Here is a 21,875-nt window from a genome sequence, read left to right on the forward strand (position 1 = left end):
ACTACGGCTGTATAATATATACAGACGGATCAGCACAACCCGCAGTAGGGGGTAAACAAGCTTACAGTGCTGCGTGCGCGATTGTTAAAGGTCGTTGGCACGAAGGGAAATTTAAACCAACCCTCACTAAAACACAATCTCTAGGAGATTGTACAGCTCAGCGAGCTGAATTACTAGCATTCAAGATGGCGCTTGAAAATACCGATCGAGAATTCCCCACGCTCATAGTGTGCGATTCGTATTATTGCGTTCAATCTTATAATGAATACTTGCAGATCTGGCTTCAGAATGGTTTCAAGGATGCGAAAGGTGGCACAATCAAGCATAAAATGCTCTGGGAACAGGTAGCTCTTTTACAAAAAGAACTACCAAAGACTCACGTGATACATACACTGAGTCATCAACGTGATGGCGTTCACGTTGCAGGGAATTCATTGGCTGATGAGGCCGCGAAGGCAGCTGTGCAAACGGCTTCCGTAGCTGCCGTCACCCGGTCAAAAACAAAAATAAACAGCGAAATATTACAAGCTGTCAGCGCTTCAGAAAAGGATTCGATAGAACCACTCCCTAAAGGCTTTCCAGTAAAATACTCATACATAACTGATACAAACAATGTTCCTTTTGCTCGAATCCCTGGAGTGGGGGATAGGGCAATTCCAAACATGGAACATAGGTTAGGACTGATAATAGCGGCACACGAAGGGCTTGCTTCTACCCATGCTGGCGTCTCAGCCACTGTATCATTATTAAAACAGAGATACTGGTGGCCACAAATGAGAAGACAAACAAGGAACTATGTTCTAGCATGTGAAATATGTCAAAAAATGAAAGTATCAACTGTGAGACGTCCAGCACAGACGCCCCTTCTAATCTCGGATAAACCATTAGCCTGTGTTTATCTAGACCACTGCGGTCCCTTACAAAGGGATGGTAACTATAAATATATCTTGGTCGCAGTGGACTCATGCACGAGATTCATATGGATGTGGCCCCAGCGAACGGCTGACGCCAGAACTGTTATAAAAGATTTGCGAGTCTTTATCGGCACATACGCAATTGGCATTCTGCATTCGGACAATGGTCCTGCTTTTAGCTCTCGGGCTTATAAGGAGGCCATGGTCAGCATGGGCGTGCAATTGCGGTACTCTTGTCCATTTCACCCTGAGGGGAACGGAATTGTTGAAAGAAAAAACCGTGACATAAAGCAATCTATAACGGCAAAGGTATTAGGTTTGGGAGCTGGGTGGGTCAAACATCTAATAAGTGTCCAACGTAGTCTTAATAACTTGCCAAGAAATTCTCTGAAGGGATTCAGTCCGTACGAATTATTATTCGGAACTAGGATGTTGATCTCTGACCTTGATAGTCAGACTTCAGTGGTAACAGAAAAAAGCTTTGATGTCAAAGACCGTTTGGCTATTTTGCAGGACTTAAACAAAACAAGAAAAGACCTGAGCAACATACAGTTGAAACAACAGCCAACGACCACTGAAGAATCACCACCTGTCCCAGCAAGACCTGTCTGGATTCCAAAAGTCGGGGATCTAGTCAGGGAGAAGATCGCGGTAAAGAAGGAATTTGGGCCTTCTTACAGAAAAGCAGTTCCTGTCTTGTCTGTCAACGGGACAAGATCAGTTGTACTACCGCCACTTGCTGGAAAAAAGGAGAACCGAGTTGTATCCATCGACCTGGTAAAACCACAACATGTGGCCGATAACCAACAGTAGGCCAAGTGGACTCCCAATAAGTAGCAGAACACCAAGGTTTGCTACCAGTACAGAGGTCCTATCAAAGAGGCTCATCACATTCGAAACGCCTACGGAAGAACAACAAGGACTATGCAACAATGCAATAGAACTTAGACCTCTGAAAACCCAAATAAAGACATTTAGCAGAGACACACCAATCTATACAGAAGTACCAAGTGAAAATGCAAGAAACAAAAATCCTGAACCAATTGGAACAATTGACAGAACTGCATCCGGTTACTTCATCAACTTCGATGATTCCTCTGACGGTTTCAGCGAACAAAAGACACAGCCATCATCAAAATCCTTTAAAGACAAAGCTAAGGAACTTTTGAAACAACTGAAAGAAACATATCTAGTTTCTCCATGGATTGAATTTTGGGTGGGTTTTGGTGCATTTATCCTCATACTTTGGCTCATCATGGTATTTACCTTGGGACGCTTCATTGAGGGAAAATATGCTAAAATGGACACAGCAAGTCAGGACATCAACTTGGTCCTCAAACCACACACATCTTCACACGTCGAGAAAAGAGAACTTTCTTCAGAACTTTCTTCAGCCAACTTCACAGCAATTCCAATACCTGGTGGGGTAGCCTGGGACAACACTGACTATGAAATTTATGGTCCGGTCGAGATCCTGAAATATCCACACCAAATCAAGATCTCCTTGAGTGACTTTGCAAAACCAAACTCATTTGCTGATGATTGGGACTTTGAAAGTATAAACAATATGATGTCTGACTTAGTAATGTCTGCTAAATTTACAAAACATGATTATTTGCAGGGTTCTACAAATTATGACAGCATGTACTGCTATAACCATTATGGTAACCATTTCTTGCATAAATCTGCACAACCTAGAAATGTTTTAAATTTTAATCAATGGGAACATTGTGCTACACCTCCAAGAGGGAGCTCTAGAACCGTGTATGGCAAATATTCATATTTTTCAGGTTTTAACATAACTAATGCTGAAACATTTTATTACAAAAGAATGGCAAGTACAGGGTATAGAAGCTTTGTTTAGAGCCTGCATGATCCCAGAACAAATGATATTTTTAAATGACACCGTTCAACAAACCACCTGTCTTGGCTTAGCCAAAATCAAAGATTTAAATAACCTGTCTATTCCAAAGCCAACAATGTTTAGCAATAACTCTGAAACAGATGAAGAAATAGACATAAACCATATACTTAACCAAAACAGAACACATCCTGATTGGAAACAATGGTTGATCTGGCCCACAGATACAAATAACTGTCAAGATAGATTCCTGAATAAAACACAGGGTTTCAAAATGACCAGGCCAGACCCTAGATATCCCCAAAGACATCACCCAGGGATAATAACAACCTACAGTGTGGGCAAATTATGCCTTCAATGGCTACAAACTTCCACACTGCCTGAAATTAAGCAACACCTAACTTTACTTACTGATGGTGCTGACTTGCGTGATTTCATAATGGGACCACGCAAACAGCGTCAAAAGCGTTTCATAGCAGCCTCTGTATATGCAGCATACAATGAGGCCTGGAAGGTTACTCAAATTGAGACAGCAGAAAGAATACGGGAAATTGACCGTATTAATTTGGAAAAATCACTTTCTGTAGTGGACAATGGGTTAATGACTCTGTCCTCCAGAATTTTTTCATTGGACAGCATTGTGTCTTCAGCAATCGATATATTATCGCAAGACTTACTGTTATTACAACATGGTCAGTCACAATTGCGTTCTATTGTACAGCTTGGCTGGACGTTACAAAATCTGCGTTCAGGCTATGTGCCTTGGCGTTTAATCAACACAACGTCACTATTCCAAATCTTTAACCTTACTGATAGACAAATCGGTATGGCTCAGAAGGGTGCTGATTATACAATCTTGAGCATTGAAAAACTAGAAAGATTACCGTTGACAATGTCAGAACGACCTGTCAGTGAATGGATAATCCACGGAATCATAAATATTCCAATCTCAACCTTCAGGTTTCAATACTGCCAAAAATATATACAGGCTGGCATGTACGAGAAATTGGGAAAGGGGTACCTTAAAACAACATGGAACCTGCCCTATTCACATGCATGTGTCAGTAACAAAGGACAGAAAGTGTTTCTTAGTGGCAACAATTGTGCTATGTCACTAAGCGGCACGCTTCTGTGTAACGGTATTAGTTTGCACGGAGCCTGTGAAGGGAATTCATACAACCTTTCATGTCACCAGCAAGGCGCACCTGCAACTGAAATAGAACCATTCTTTCAAAGACTCTATAATGGGAGTTACATTCTTATTGTAGACCGCAGATGCTGTAGTCTTATGCCAGGGACTCCTTATCTCGTCACTACGACGGCGAAGGTCAAGTGCTGTGGACGTTCTTTGTTTCCCAGCTCCTTTCCAGACAGGGAGGCAAGGGCATGGCCCGGTTTGAAAATTACTTCTATTCGAATAGACACTTTAAGCAGAATGAAAACAGTGCTTCTTCAGACGCCTACAAGGCTCACGTCATCTAAAGAAACGTATGATCTACAAGTCGCAAGGACGACTGCAGAGATACATACATTATTATCAACTAATTCCCCCGTACATTTCGCGGAAATCCTAAGCGAAATCTTAAATATTTCTGATACCACAGGGGTCTCAAAGGTATTTAAGACAGTATTTTCGATGGCATTAACACCATTCAAAGCCATACTGGGTATTTTTCCAGACTTCGTCCATCCGATTTTTGGCGGACTTCCCCTGATCCTAGGACTAATTGCAGGAATCCTATTCCTAGTCCTTATTTTTCGTTATGGCAACCCATGTCACAGATCAAACTCTCGCGACAATGGAAGATACGATCCTAGCCATTGGATACCGGGACCGGATATCAAAAATCCTGGGACTATCCCGGCTTAGAGACCTAAACATGACTTGGTTTCTATCATTTCGACCAATGTGGCAAAGGTGTGTTTTACCTGTACTAAGGTGTCTGCTATGCGGAATGCGTGTTAGACACCTGTCTGACGCTACAATCGGATGCGCCGGTGGATGCAGATACACTGTTGGTTCCTACCAAGGTTCACGCACTGTGCTGCCCTCAAAGGCTGCCAATTCTGATGACGGCATTCCTGGAATCTTCACCACTGCGATTGAAGAGTAGTGAAGTTCAAGATGAAAGCAGCATCGAACAGGTACGACCTTCTGTCAGCAATGCAAATCAGAATGTCAATGGAGACAATCATGCGCATGAATGCATGGTTACCCCTATTTCCGACTTAGAGGAACTTTCCCATGAAGCTGTTGACAGTTTTTTCGAAAGCCTGAATGATATGATGTTCTCTCCGGAACAGAAATAGAGACTTTTGAGTAAACTCGCACACGGCGTTCCCTGAATTCGGCCTTCAACTTTAAAAATAAAGTCACATGAACAATTACAATCCAGTTCACGGACAGCAACTTTTTTCAGCAAGCCCCTAAAATATTTTTCTATATATTTTTTCCAGGGACACTGATTTTCTGCTTAAAGTAAGAGACTATTCCTAGAGAACTAAGATTTCTATTTTAGATACTTTATAGACTTTATAGACTTTAGCTGCCCGCTGGTATGTTCGCAATAGATTTTATGTGATGAAATGGTTTCGACTTTTTTCTGTATAGCCATATTAAGAGCCATTTCATGTGTATTTCTCATATACCAACAAGCAATAATGCATAACAATGCGTGTTTACTTTTGCATTTAATTCATAGCTTAAGTGCATACAATATATATGACTGCAATTTTTTCAGTATATTTGAAAATTTCGAAATGCATTTATGTATTTTGGGGTGGTAAGGTATACACTATACTCTATAGTATGTTGTACTATGTTATACTATGCATAGATTAGTAGATATGACCATAGTTAGCGTGGAGTGGGTGTCGTGTATTTCTATAGGTTCTGAATCGATCCCCCTATTCCTGACCCTATTCTGGTTAAGCTACCTAGCTAGTTAACTAACAGTCAGCCCATGAGGCAAGAAATCCCCCATGATGCAGATACCGTTATCTGACGCAGTCACACTACGGCACAGGAACGTGTTATCTGATTAGGTCATAACGCTTGAGATCTAATTAGACAAGCGATATTCCTCCAGCCCCTGATAAGGCATACGACGTTCTCATAACAAATCAAACCTATGACAACCTGGATAATCCGTGCGGCCATTGTTTTGATTTCACAGAGAACTTTAGTAAAGAATGTGCTAACGAGCAAGTCGTATGACATCTTTATTGACATACCTATGTCCATCCTTACGTCAATCCCGGCACCTTTAAGGTATAAATATTGCCGACCTTGCCCTATGCAAACACACGCGTGGTGACAAGACGGAGCAGCCATACTTGCCGAAGCCGAGAGCAGAAGCAGACCCCGCAGGCAGCAGCCCCGCCTTCCTGACGCGCTGAGAGACGCGCTGCTATCTCAAGCCGAGAGACCCAGCACCGGCGCTTCTGGGCAGCCCTCGCAGGCAGCCTGGAATATCGAGAGCAGAGAAAGAGATACCATTCCTCATTCATCCTAAATTCCAGGTACAGAACTGAATAACCCCTCCTAGAGAATTCTTTATTTATTCACTTGGCAAAAACAAACTTAACTTAAACTGTAACTTTCTATTCCCGCCCACGCATTAGACTTAGGTCAGGTACACGGGGTAGGCGTATTTAGAAACACCAGTTGAGTACGTTTAGTCAAATGTATATGTGTATGTAAATATATTTTATTCATTTTAAACATCATATGGCTCAGAAACCATATCAATGTTTTTACAGTATTATTTTATACTATTGCTTCTAATGTATGCACTTTACTTAACTATAAGTATTGCAATAATATCGATCCATTTCTCTTGTACGAGAAAAGAGACTGATCAATAAATAACATCTTTTATTGAACACGCCCGTCTCTTCCTTTTCTCTACATTCTGATGAGACTAAGAATGCACGTACTGACTGAGTAAAATAATTGCCTTGTGCTCACACGACTCTCGAGATTGACTCTTGATTAGGGGAGAGCAAAGTTGTCATGTTCTATGGTTGTCAGAAACTAAATCCCTTCTTGTCTAATCAGGGGAGTTAATCCTTCCTTGAACATTCGAGAAAGTTTCTAGCGAACTCTGAGCTTAGCTGGCAAACCCAAAAATTAAGTCTAGTATCGACAGTAGTAGACCTAGTTAACGTCTGGCCTAGGCCTTTACTGCTGTAGGCACTATTCCAATGCGCAGAGCCTATTGGGAAAATAGGAGCTACACTACACACTCCTAAGTGTGTTTAAACCTTAAAATTCTAAGCGTGACTTTTCCCGTAGAAGATAACGGGCGCTCCCAGCTGGGTTCCCACACTGCACGCATCCCCCATGGGTCCCCTGTATCCCTGCCTTGGGTGGTTCCTTGGGATCCCAGCAATTCTACAGGCTCTAGGCCTTGTATCTAGTTAAGTCATGGTTCTTATACCACTTGTTGATATATGATTTGGTTCGCCCCAAGGGCCATTTGTATATTGTGCTGATTTACTGTGCTATTTGCTGTGTAACATATGTTCTTTTACCTCTGGCCTCATTAAGAGACTAGTAGGGTGTGTTTTCATATATATACCTTGTGTGGTCTCCTTTCATTTAGTCATTAAAGTCATTAAAGAGATTATAGCCTGGTAAAACAAGCTGCTTTACATTCAGTCAATTCTTAGCCTGAAGGCTGCTCTCTATAGCTACCACTAGGACAGCTTTCAATAAAGGTTGTCTTTAACCTATCTTCAGTAAGGGGTTGTTTGAGTGGTGCAAGGTGCCCACTATCACACATCATATACCAGGCCAACTTCTCACATTGGTTGGCCGGGGGGTTCACTGTTTTCAGTTACTGCTTCTCTAGGGAGGGGTTGATTCATGTTCCTCGAGCTGTTAAGGGTGGGTGACAGGCATTTTGCAAGTTTGGCGAGGCGGGGGGTTCTTTTCCCACCATGCAGGAAGGCAGGGAGGGGGGTTGACGTTTGGGTGAGAGGGGGGCTCCGGGACAGGTTTTCTTTTTATTCTGCATATGGTACATGTGCAATGTTGCTTTTGGTTATGTCTCTTATAGTAGGGTCAACATGGTTGATCTCGTATCGCATTTGCGCCACTGCTCGCCACCCTCTTGGTTGGTTTCAGCCCTTGGGGTCATGGGTTGCGATTTCAGCTCCGGGGTTTCCACCTGCTACATGGCAAGTAGCCCCCTGCTTACGAAGGTTTCATACTCCCAATTACTACACAACTTCCTCCCCGAGGGGTCACAGTAGTCGCTTACTGCGTCCAACACTACATTAACCGAATCCCACCACCCTTATGGGGCTGGATCTTTCCAGCAGGGGTCATCATATATATGTTTGCGTGTTGGTTTTGATTGTGTTAGAAAGAATTCGCCTCACTTAATTTAACTCTTAAGTTATGCGAACAATTAATACTTTCCATTTCCATTTAACAACACGGATCATTGAACATTTTATTTTGAATCCTGAATGTGGAAGTTTATGAAATGTATTATAAAATTCTTTAAATGGAATGGTGGCATTGTGATGAGAAATGGGATCCACAGTAAGGTACTAAAACATAGAATTAGGTTAGGTCACATGAGTGTAGCTCGGGCCAATTTAGGTCAAGTGTGATATTTATTGAGCAGAAATTTACATCCAAAGAGTTTATTGATTTTAGAGCCTCCAAATACACAAAGGTCAGTACTAACCAGACCTATTCAAGTGGTCTGAGATGATTTGAAATTAATCAACGCTGGGGAGTGCGTAATCTCCAGAACTCTGACCTAAACAGACATAGAGTAATTACTTTAAAGTGGTACAAGGAATATAGGGATGCCAGGAAGCTATGGTGCATATTTCCATTTTCCAAGTACCTGAAAGGTACCCAAAATGTGGAACCCCAGATGTCAGCACTACCACCCTCAAATGTTACTTCAGTTTTATGCACATTACCCCAAGGCGGATATCTTTGCTTTTCAGACTAAAAGCCGGAACATGTTTCTGTGCTTTCTGAAACCAAATGACTTGTTTTATATGGAGCTGAACTCTGCTTTAATGATAGGGGAAGTGGTCTTTTTACTTTTACAATCTAGTTCCAACTTTGGGATGTAGTGGGCCTCCCTCCATAATGATCACTGGGTTTTCATTTCCTTTGGTCTGGAATCTCATTTTATTTTGTGACCGTTTTTATATATATATATATATATGCATCTTTATTCCTTCTCTCAAAATGTGTGCAAGTCTTGACGGCATCCAATATGCAACAATATCTTTGTGCACAGGTCTCTTATGTGGGTGGCTCAGAGCAGGTTGGATTTGTGACACAATCCCATCTCCATGCAAAATGAATACCTGTAGCGCATGTCATTAAAATGTGCCTAAAGAAGAAAATGCAATCTTCTACTCAGTTAATGATGTATGTGTGAGCTTTCCTGTGATGCTATGGAACTATTTCATTACTGCAAGACACCTTTTTCATGAATGTTCGTGCAGTCTCACTGTTTCCTTGAATTTTTAAGCGTCAGTATTTTGATTTAACCTCTCCTTTCTCTCTCATTATAGTGATTCTGCCTACATCCATGCAGTCTGTGATCTCTCATACCTGGCGCTAAAAAGACTTCACAATTTTTCTTACCACAATGATCTTATTTACTACCTCAGCCCACAAGGCTACCGCTTTCGTAGAGCCTGCAGAATAGCCCACCTCCATACAGGTAACTGTAATGCACTTTATCACATTTGACATTCACATGTGTTGACCGTGGTTCTGTGATTCTGATATTAAAATAAACTGTGTTATCAACCATTGCAGATATACATCAGTCACTGATAGTTGTACTTCTTGAACTTGCATCTGGATAATATATATATAGATTTATTAGCTAGTTCCTACAATATTCCAAAAGGCTTACTTTGGAAACCTTGGAAACTCATCTGATTCCTTCTAACTGTATCAATCTCTGTGCATTGTTTTCAATATCTTCTTTTACAAAAGGGCGCACACCTAAGTACTGCCTCCCATCCACCACCTTACAGACCTTCTTTGACTCTATACATCAGATTTACTTTAAGTCCCAGCAGTGACAATAAAGCCAAATCCCTCAAAGCCTTGGACTCTGAAACACATAAGCCATTCTGACACTAACCAACAAGCATCACCCTTGCCTCTAAGACCCTTTTACAAACTTTCAATAATCCTGTCAAAATCTCAACGCAGGATAAGCTTGTTTCCAGAATAGTTCTCACTGGTCACCATCTGCTCTGTAGATGACTTTGAATGGTCTTTGAAAAAGAGGTTAAAGATTGGTGCACATCTCAAGCAATACAAGGAAATCCACCAAATCAACATCACTGCCCACCATCAGGCCTGACATCATAGCACACAGTTGAGTAGCTCTCTGCTTGTTAGTGATCTGTTTGCAGCATTAAACCAAGTTGTGTGCAATTTCTAGAACACAAAATACATGATCTAATCCAGAATCAAAGAGCAGAATCCAAGATTTTGCAGGCACTGAAGATATCTAATTACATTGTTAATGCATCTTCCACTAAAAAAAATCATCCTTCTTCTTGTAGCACTTAGCAGTAACATGTAACATCACCAGGGGTGTACTCCCACAAAGGATACCTGCCGACAATAAAGGCACTCTTCAGAAAACACCTCACGTCAAATCCAACACTGATGACACAAAGATCTACTTCAAATTTGCCAACTTCCTAAGCTTCTACTCTCGATGACTGAATGCAATATTTGAGTAACATTTCTTGCCAGCATTAAAATTACCAGTCTTGTTGCCTTGAGATTAAAACGTATTTCTTTTTCATCTGGAGTTCTCAAAGGCCCACTGGATACAACTAAATATTTGGGCTGATCTAGAGTTTAAGAATGCAGAATTTGATTTGCAAATATACTGGGGCAGATTTATGATGACTGGCGCACCCCCAGGGATGCGCCAGTCATCCTGCGCCGCTGCTCCGCCACCCATGGTGTGCTGCATTTACAATGCGGCGCACCATGGGCAAAAACGGCACAGATGCATGACACATCTGTGCCGTAAAGGTGGCGCATTGCTGGAGCTGCGTCGCAAGCGCGACGCAGCTCCAGCAAGGCTCCGGGGTGCACCATCTCCACAATGCTGCGTCAAGACCTACGCCTGCTTCAAGCAGGCACAGGGTTTTGACGCAGCATTGTCCTGAAAGTGACTGAGTGAAATCTCATAGATTTCACTCAGCCACTTTTAGGAGGCGTTCCTGCGCAGGAACGCCTCCTTATGGCACAGGGCTTTACAACGTGACGCATCTCCTAGATGCGTCACGTTGTAAATAGGGCGCATTGTTTGCGCCGCCGTTGCGTCAAATAAAGTGACACACCGGCGGCGCAAGACCTTCATAAATCTGCCCCACTGTGTCTTCCCTTTAACCTCTTCCATGGTCGTGATGGCTGGGAGCTGTCACGCATCACGGTGGGCGTGTGCGCCGGACGGCCCCGGCCATCTCATTCCCGTCCATTTAGTAAAACCCCCTTGCATCGAGGACATTTTTATGCACAGAATAGGTTAAGGATCGTGAACTGTATCGCCCTGGTTACTCCTCAAAATCAAATAAAGAATTGCCAGCAGTGGGGATGTGAATGCACATAGCTAGGACAGAGAGCACAACTTTACATTTTGTTGGTGTCTTTTCGTCTGGTACATGGGAAATTATTCACATTACAGACTTAATTTACAAATCACTAAAGGTAGCTACCTACATAGGAACGTGTGTTCTAAAATTGTATTATTGATAGAGACTAATTTGATGACATTTGTTATTTTTAAGGAAACTCAATTTTTTGAAAAAAATGTTTCTTAATACATGATTTCAAATGACACCTGATTAATGTTATCTGGGATGTATATACTACTGTTGATGCACCATGTCATTAGTCATTACTTTGATCAGGTTCTCACTTCATTCTCAACATTAAACTGGCCAATTTCATTTCATTGTGAGTGTGTCCCTCACATATATTGTATGTGCTATTATATCCCTACTTGTATGTCACTGCTTGTATGTGACATTTCTGTCCTTCTTCAATGTCACTGAAAGTTTGTTCCATTATAATCCTACTTGACTGGTTTTATGTGCCATTGTGTTACTTATTATAGCGTGAGTTATATACACAACTGCATTCTCCTTAAGAAAAGCTTGTGCTGGTACTGCATTCTAGACTAGCTCAGGGTCTGGACAGCTATCATTGGCAAAGCCAATAGGTCTGCCTTTAATATTCTAATTTATGCAAGTATCATTTGTCGATTACATTCTTTGCCAGTACATTAAAGCAAGACTTATACTTCATTGGGTAAGGCCGCTCCAACACCATGTTGAACTACTCTAGCACCTAGTTGCGATCTCTGAATTCGGAAGTTTTATATGTTCTTTTCACACTGCAGCATACTCTGCCACTTCTCAGCCCGGCATCCAGAATAGTAATAATATACTGTCACCGACCAACGGTAATATAGATATGCGTACTACTGACACAAATGCATCTCCCAAATCACTAAGCAAACTTTATCTTAATGCAGGTCCATCCCCATACATGCATTAGAACTCTGAAGCCTTTTGGAGGCCGAAGATCCCAACATTTGTTTCATTACTGAAACATGGCTCCACAGCGACGCCTCTCCTGATGTTATCTATAGCCATCACCCTAAATATCATCTAGTCAGATTAGACAGGGAAGTAGGTAGAGGTTGAGGCATCACAGGGATCAAGGCCCTCTTTGAGGTTATTATTGTAGAATCCTACACCAACAAGATTTGGGAAATATTAACTTTTAAGGTTAGCACTCCCGACTCGGCAACATGGAGAGGAACTTTAGTCTACAGACCCCCAGGCCCAAAAGCAAACTTTATAAATCAATTATTGGAATTGGTAGTACCACATGTATTAGCTGCAGATAACTTCATCTTAATTGGCGAGATTTTAACTATCACGCTGAGCAATTGTCTAACCCAGACACCAACCAGCTGTTCGGAACATTGGAAAAACTGGAAATGGCCCAGAAGGTAGTAGGCCCCACCCATCAAGCTGGACACACCCTAGACTTGTTGTTTACTAACTCTACCAAATTGACAATCGAGCCATCTTTACGACTACTCTGGACCGATCACCACCTATTACAATTTTGTATGCCCATGAATTCTTTTAGAAATTGTGGGCAGAATGAATCTATTTTAATTCGGTCCTAGTGCAAATTAAACTCTGATGCCTTTTCAGTCCACTTCAACCCACAGCAGGTATGCCATACTGATACTGTGGAACAAGCCACAATTGTCTTTGAAGACGCCATTATATCCACACTGGACGTGGTTGTCCCTGTAGCCAGGGTTAAAATTAAATGGATAGCTTTGCCATGGATTACGGCAACATTAAAACAATTTTGCAGAACAGCTGAACACCAATGGAGGAAAACTAAAACTGACGCAGATTGAAGGAAATATAGATAGTTTTAGCACATCTACATAAAGAACATTAAACTGGCAAAAAACTTGTATCGGACTCAGTGGGTAAATAATGCAGCCTACTCCAGTAAAGAGCTCTACACACTAATGAAAGAATTCACCTCTCCTCATGTAGAGCAGTCTTCTATCCTTCCTACACAAGAATGGGTAGATTCTGTATCTTCCTTTTTTGATGATGAAGTTAGAACCATCAACTCATCTTTTCCCCAAGGTGATAAAGATCTTCATCAGCATAATAGAAGCCTGTCCACGCCTCCCTCACAGCTGGAATCAAACGGTGTGCCACTGCTGTTGGAATTTGAACCCCTAACAGTTATTGAAGTGTTAGGTGGCTTAACCAAGATTAAATCAGGTTCCCCATGGACCACCTCCCGCCCCGTTCTTGCTCAAAAATGATGCCCCTGCTCGCAAACACACTAGCTGAAGGTCGCCACTCGATAGAAAAATGCTTTTCTTAAAAAACCTACACCAGACCCCAGTCTACCAGCTAATTATCATCCCATCTCATTGTTACCTTATTTTGGGAAGGTATTAGGACATCTAGTCAATACACGCATCACTGCCCACTTGAGAACCATGGTCTCCTGGACCCTTCTCAATCCGGTTTCCATACAGCTCACAGCATGGAAACTGTGGTTGTAGAGATTACCAATAATATCAGGCTTGCACTGGATAAAAGAGAATCAGCAATGGTGGTCCTCCTGGACCTATCTGTGGCCTTTGATACCATCTCCCATAGCATTGCGAAACATCGATTCTGGGAGGTGGGAATCAGGGGGAAGGACCTGGAATGGCTTGAGAACTATTTAACTGACCATTCAACCACCATCCTTATTGACTCTATATCCTCATGCAGACCAATAAGTGTAGGTGTCCCACAGGGTTCCATCCTCAGCCCTATGCTGTTTAATCTCTACTTAACACCGTTGGCAGGTATCATCAGATCATATGGTTTTGAAACAGTGTCATATGCTGATGACACTCAATTACATATCACCTTTGGTCCCGACTACGTGGACAAAAATCCTGTTTAAAAACTGTTTGGTTCATGTGAATGATTGGATGGGCAGGCTCAAACTACAACTTAATGGCAGCAAGACCAAGATTATCCTGTTTGGTAGAGCGGAGGAATACTGATCACACGACTGGTGTCACTCGGAATTGGGACCATGTCCTTCTCCCAAGCAAGCAGTACGCAACCTTGGAGTAACCATTGATAACACACTGTCCATGAAAACTCATGTTAACACGGTACTCAGCACTTGCTATGGGATCATGCATAATCGCCACAGAATCTTCAAATGGTTACCCATTGAAGCCAGGAAACCTCTGGTGCAGGGTCTTATTATCAGTCGCCTGGATTATGGGAATGCACTGCTGGTTACACTCAATGAAGATCTGCTTTCCAAGCTCCAGATTCTTCAGAACACCGCTGCCAGACTCATTCTATATCTCCCATCCAGAACACCCTCTGCTCCCAACCTTAAAACTCTCCATTAGCTTCCGGTGTGGCAGAGAGGCCATTTTCAAATTCTGTGCCTCACACACAAGATCCTGTACGACACTGGCCCTAGATATCTAGCCAAGAAACTCCAAAGGTACAAGCACTGCAGACCACTAAGATCTAGCACCAAATTCCACCATGTTTTGCCATGTATCTGAACATCCGGAAACAGTGATCGATCAATTTCTTATTTGGCCACTAAGTTTTGGAATAAGCTACCATTGTATCTTCCATCCATAGTTGATCATAGATGCTTTCGAAGAGAATTAAAGGCGTGGCTCTATCCCCAGTAAACTGGTTATTACATCGTCTTCTTGCTGAAGATCTGCCCAGCGCCATGAGACCTCCCCGGTGATATGTGCGCTTAACAAGAACATGTGACTTTGACATTGACTTATTAGCTTTGCTAATGGTTTTATCACAGCCTTTAGAGAGGGATTCCTGTAGTACACAAACTGTTCTTATACATGGACAAAGTGAGATAATGAAAATCTCCCTTTGCAGATGTTAGTTCTTCTACACCACATAGACCACACAGGTGTCATGACCATCTTTAAAAAACACGAGTGCCCCTGAACTATGACTTACTCCCATTTATTTTAAAATCAAGAAAGAATAAAAACAAAACATTGGGAGAGTGGGCAGGGTTCTTAAACTAATTATCTCAATGTTTTGAAAGATTGAATGGAAATATTCACCCAGAACAATCAATTAGGTGCAATAAAGGGATCGTCTCCTGAGCATGGGACAATATTTTTCACACTGCACAATATAAGCGTTTTCACAGTCTGTAAAAATGTCCCCCAAATTTCACCCTCTTGGTGGAATCTTAATAAAGGTCAAACTTCCAATTTTTTATCATATGAATTATTCTTCATATAAATCATTTGTTATAAGTGAGATAATCAGCATTCCCCGTTAGATAAGGATAAAGCCCCTGATGAAGTGCCTTGCCCGAAATGCATTGAGATTGATACTAAATGTTACCTATGAAGACATCTAATGATAACGATGTAATGAGGCATTAGTTTTACCCATGTTAAGGATTTATATGAAGAACCATTTTTTAAACTATTACATCAATGGGGTGACAATTTTGAGATGTTTTTACCGACTGTGAAAACGCTTATTTGTGCAATACTCACCCAGGGTCCTACTTGATCTTTCAGCCAGTCCCAGCTTTGTAATCAAGAGCATTTTGAGTGATGAGATTTTTTATCTAAATGTACAATCCCATATCTCCTCCTAGTGGAGAAGAACCGCCTTCATTATCTCAACCCAATGAATCAATCAATCAATTCTTCAAGAAGCGTGGAGGCGCACCAGGGATGCAGTCACAGAAGAGCCAAATGTAAAATTTGTCAATATTCTTTTATTTTTTCTCTTATTTTAGAAATAGGACAACAGCCAACGCGTTTCGTTCCTGTTATAGGAACTTCATCAGGGCTGCAAACAACGTAAAAAAACGTATAAATAATCACATAAATAAAATATTTACAGGACCAACAATACATATATAAAATCAGTATACAGAACTAAATGGCACTAACATGAGATGGAAAATTATATATACAAATATACATATTCCCTATAAATAAAGAGAACATTTCACAAATACATACATATAATACACAAAGACCCACATTGATAATTACGTGTTTAGATTCACAATATAACTTCAGTTACTACTACTATCTTGTAAAAAACAGAGAGAAAGATTGAGACAGGGGAAGAAGGAGAAAAGCAAAAACATAAAGGAGGGGCAAAGTATCCAAAAATAGCCAATTCAATCAAAAAACACTTAGACACAAATAGCTCCTCACGGGATAATATAATGAGTGGACCACATAGGATCCCAAGCGGTAGGCAATTGGATGAGATGGCGCCTAATCAAGTCCAATCAAAACAACAAAAGAATATATAAAAAAAATATTTAAAAAACAAATTTCGCTATAGAATCCATATAAGTTTCATCCTCTATGTTTAATATGTGCATTCCTTATTCCAGGTATAAAGATAATGATTATGGGACCAAAATTGTTCTGAGGTCATAATGACAAGTAGTGCTGGCACAGCTTTTTTCTCAACTTGGGGCACGTCAGCCCCAACCATACCTAGAGTTTTCTCCAAATCATTAGTATAAAGCAGAAATAAGATTGGGGCAAGAACACATCCTTGACGCACCCCGCGCTTAATGCTAAACTGTTCTGAGCATTCGCCATCATTACCATACCTCACTGAGGCAGAAAGATCTTGATGGAGAAGCCTCAGAAAGGAGACCAGACTCGCATCGACTCCCATGTTTACTAAAATGTCCCACAGCTTAGAGAGCGAGCCATAGTCAAAAGCGCTGGTCAAATCCATAAATGCTAGATGAGTAGAGGTTCCCTTTGCATATTTATATTTAACCAGGATGAGATGCAAATTAAGGCACTGTTCGATCATACCTAAGCCCTTCCTAAACCTGTACTGGGTTGCAGCTAAGATATGGTTAGTCCAGGAGGCGGTCTAGCACAACTCCAGGAGGCGGTCTAGCACAACTCTCCCAATTACTTTGGCCGAGGAGTCCAGAAGAGATGTAGGTCGATAACACCTGGGGTCGTGCACATCCTCTTTTTTGAAAACAGGCACTATCACAGATGTACGCCAGGATTTTGGAACACCCTCTTTGCAAGCTGAATTAAATACAGCGGTAAGTACCGGGGACCAGAATACTGGGACTTCCTTAAACAAATCCAGAGGAATTCCATCTGGGTCCTTCACCTTCTTTCCTTTACTGTTGAAAACTGCTTTCCAGACTTCCCCTTCATAAATAAACAAGATTTTGGCATGTTCAATTCACCAATGATGGGGCTTCCTTTACAGCAAAGTCAACGGAGTAAAGGCCAGCGTAATGAGTCACCCAATTTTCTGAAGGTATGTGGACAGTTATTTTGGTGGCTGGTAGGGTGGGAGATAGAACTGACCTTACAGCCTCCCAAAGTGCCATCATTACCTCAACTCTTTGTACAGGGTAGACACATTCATGGTGGAGCATTGGTCACTGCCTCAACATAGCTGGACCTTCTGTACAGCTTATTGAACACCTTTATATCTGGACCTGAGTGGGCACTGCAGCCTTTGCTGATTGCAGAACCTGTAGCTTAAACTTCCTCCATGCTCATTCTTAATAAAAAGCCTCAAATTGCCTGCGAACTAGTGTTGGTGATTTTGACTGCAGGTAGACTAGGCAGTCCAGAGTCATAGACAGATCCCCCTAAAGACCTCTCTACCCCTGATCAGAGCCGGCTAGAGTGACCTGTGAAGACTCCTATTCTTTATGTTTATCCGTTATTCTGTTACTTTGTTGTTGTGGAATTTGCCCTTTTCTTTCATAATTGCTCCAAGGTTTGCAGTCAATTAATGATCGTGAGGAGCATATAACATGCATATCCAGGAGACCTGGTTTATCTACTATTGTGTATTGCATTACAACTCTGTTGTTCAATGTGTTTTATGTACTTTCTACTATTTATAATACAATTTGAGCTGTTAGTATTTTTATATTTTCTGAGATATCAATAAAGTATTGTTTTCTCATACTAGTCTGGTAGGACATTCAGCTGGTTAGTGCAGTTGTAATAATTGTGCGGTACTCTACCTCCACTTTTTACACACACCACTTGCCTGAAACGAAGGCTTTAAATGTTCATCTGCATTTACCTGAAGATTAAAGGAGGTATGACAAGGATATCTTCCTTTCTCAGGCAGGCCCCCAGAATACACATTAATTGTGGCCTCAAGCATTGTCACTTTTAATTTATTGTGCATGGTAGACCCTTATAAAGAGTTCCCTTTAGAAAAAGGCTGATGTTACATGAATACTCAAGTTTAGGGGTCATCTTCATAAATATTTCCTGATTTCACTTGACTCTATTCCTTTTGATGCTACACAAGTCACAAGAGTGTATTAAAAGAAGGCACACGAGAATGCAACAAATGCAGAGGGTGTAAAGGATGATTTTTAATATCCATAGTGAATTTCATTTCGGTAATTTGCAAGTATTTTTGTAGCATGCTATGTCGAGGTAGATTGTTCCAGAAACACCATCCTTTTGCACTGAAACTCTGAACTCCCTTACAGCGACCATTATCCGGCCCACCATGAATCTCACAATATGCATAGATTAATGGACACAAGATAAAAAACAACTCATAAGGTAAATATATTAAGAGTTCAAACCAGGATAAGGCCTCTTGTTTTAGAACAATGATATCAAGTGTGTAGCTTGATAGCCCAAACATGATAAAGCTGTAATAAAGATTTGCCTTCTCAAACAAATGTTTTGAGCAGTTATTATGATTGAGAGATCAACAAATCAGTAGACTCTGAATAAGCAACATATCTGGAGAATGCAGATGTGATTCGATCATGATGGAGGCATTGGAAAAGGGTCAGCTTTAGTGATGGTGGCGCCCAGTGCACAATCTATGTTGGCATACCCAAAATCTCCACATATTCCCACACTACCACGCTCCACCAGTGCCCCTCATCTCTCCATAACCCTTCTCTCGCATGCATTTATTTTGCTTTTGATCTCATTGCGCTAATCAAATCAGTGTAGGGCGTCAGAGCACTTTACATCACAGACCATTATACAGAGACAATGAATCGTACGTGTTTAAATCAATTTATAGGAAATGTTGCATATGACAATGAACATTGCAAGCTGTAGGAGCCGCATGTCACCAATACATGTAGGCTGAATGTTTTAAGTGTGTTACATCTGGAGAAGCACAAGCTCAGGATTTGCAATGTACCACTGTGGATGGCTTTACTAATAGTAAAGTATTTCTACATGTGACATGGAACCCAAAAATGCTCCAATACAGGCCTGCTGACTACGGGGGCAGTGGCCGTGTTTAGAACTACATTTTTTACAGACTTTTTTAAGTTGATAAGAATAGAAGAGATTTGTTGGTGTGTAGAAAGTTGCATTTGTCCAGGGGGAGATTATTATATACTTTTGTCAACCAGATACTTTTTTACTAGTGCTTCTGACATATTGAGTCTGCAATGTTTATCAGCAACGAGCTCTCAAATCAAGATGTGGAGCTTGGACGGCTGCTGGGGGCCATGGGTTTGGTTTGTGTTAATGGTAGGGAAGAAACTGATAGGCCCGCAAAGCGCACCTTTAAAATAGGACAGCAAATGTGCCCCATAGACTATGCCTTTATTCAGGCATGGTGTTTCTACTTAACTCAATATTTTGAAATACTCCAGGTAGAGGGTAGTGACCACTTCCCACTATTATTAGAAATGTATGTAAACAGGGTTCCGCTGAGACAGAAAGTGTTACATGTAGAGGTTGAATATCCCAAGTGGCTTACAACCCGGATTAGTGAAGAACACTTAAAGAAACTGAGGGAACTCCAGATAGTAGTTGACTTAGGAAATCTGGTAACAGGGGAGGAGATACCTTGGTACGAGGATATAAGACAACTGGAAGAAAGCCTCAGAATAAAAATTAAACGGGGAAAGCATAGCGTAGAAAGTAAAGTATCACTACATGCAAATAATAAAGCGTGGTTTGATGAAGACTGCCGGAAAGCAAAAACCGCTATTAGGCAACATGAAAGAAGCCTTAGGCGTAGCTATAATGAAGTAGCATTAGTAGCACTTAAGAAATTAAGGATAAAATATAAGGCATCTATTAGAGAAAAAAAAAAGATCTTTTAAAGAAAAATGCTGTAAGAACTTACTAGTGGCAATTGAAGAAAAAAATGTCAAAGGCTTTTGGAAAATGATACAGGAATGTACAGGGAAAGCGGCAGGGACCATGTAATTTTCTGTCCCAGAGGATAAGTGGGTAATTTATCTTGAGGAGATCTATGGCAAATGGCCAAGGAGGGAGAAGAAATCATCTAGTTGGCCAAGAGTTAGGGAAGAAGTAATGGAGCAGTTCTCTCGAGGCCGTATTAAAACTTTGATAGCTTACTTAAATCTGACATGAGCTGCTGGCCCAGACAATCTTCCCGCCATCATTATAAAAACAAATATAGATTGGTGGGTGGACCTGTTCTCAAAGACATTCTTAAGAATACTAACAACAGGAACCTTTCCAGATAGCTGGAAAGGGGCTATCATCAGACCAATACACAAAAAAGGCGATGAAAACTCCCCAAAAAACTATCGCCTGATAAACCTCTTGGATATTGGGGGAAAAGTATTTTCCAAAATAATCTTAGGTTTGCTAAAAGATTGGGCTGAGGATAACTGTATAGTACCTCCAGAACAGGGGGGATTTAAAGAAGGGCACTCAACAGTGGATCATTGTTTTGCCCTCTGGACGGTAGCGCGGAAGTTGATAGAGCAAAGGGGTAACCTGTTTTTTTGCTTTGCAGACTTCCGCGCGGCATTCGATCTTGTAGGCAGGGAGCAGCTATGGTCAACCTTGGTAGGCTAGAAGATACACGTTGACCTGTTAGCCCTTATTCAGGCCTTACATACAAATAACTGGGCACAGGTAATCCTGGATGAGGAGGGCGGATTGTCTGGGAGGATCCAGATAGGAAATAGACTGAGGCAGGGGTGTGTACTAGCCCCATTGCTTTTTTCTCTGTTTTTAGCAGACTACCTCAGAATTTAAGAGAGGTCAGAGGGGCTAGTCCAAAGCTAGGAGGTAATCACATATCCTGTCTGCTATATGCAGATGATTTGGTGATCATGGACCAGACAGAGATAGGCCTGCAGAGGAAATTAAATATGTTCCACAAATACTGCTCAAATAAAAAACTAGTAGTAAACATGGAAAAGACCAAAATATTATGCTTCGGTAAAAGTAAGTCCCGATTCCCTTGGCATCAGGGCACGGAATTACTCAAGAAGGTAACTGAATATAGATACTTGGGAATATGGTTCACGAGTAATTTGAAATGGACCACCCATCTGGAAGCATTAAAAATGAGGGCAACGGCTTCTATGAAGGGCTTAAAAAGATTTAATAGCTTCTATGGAGACATGTCAGACGGGCCGGTCATAAAGGCCTACCTAGCAATGGTCCACGCGCAATTTCTATATGGATCAGAGGTTCTCTTCCTAAGCGGGAAAAAATGTT

At 41.4% G+C, this 21,875-nt stretch overlaps 2 protein-coding genes across 2 annotated transcripts in view; both read left to right on the forward strand.

Moving 5' to 3' along the window:
• Positions 1-21,875, forward strand: part of LOC144805440 (uncharacterized) — a 947,065-nt gene that overhangs the window by 570,097 nt on the left and 355,093 nt on the right.
• Positions 1-21,875, forward strand: part of LOC144805462 (cytochrome P450 4B1-like) — a 170,764-nt gene that overhangs the window by 136,480 nt on the left and 12,409 nt on the right. Inside the window, exons 6-7 of the mRNA XM_078672011.1 lie at positions 9,331-9,482; positions 17,576-17,694. Coding sequence (XP_078528137.1) covers positions 9,331-9,482; positions 17,576-17,694 — 271 coding nt within the window. The remainder of the gene's footprint in view (positions 1-9,330; positions 9,483-17,575; positions 17,695-21,875) is intronic.

This window comes from Lissotriton helveticus (genome assembly GCF_964261635.1).
Source record: "Lissotriton helveticus chromosome 1_1 unlocalized genomic scaffold, aLisHel1.1 SUPER_1_unloc_10, whole genome shotgun sequence".
Taxonomy (NCBI): domain Eukaryota; kingdom Metazoa; phylum Chordata; class Amphibia; order Caudata; family Salamandridae; genus Lissotriton; species Lissotriton helveticus.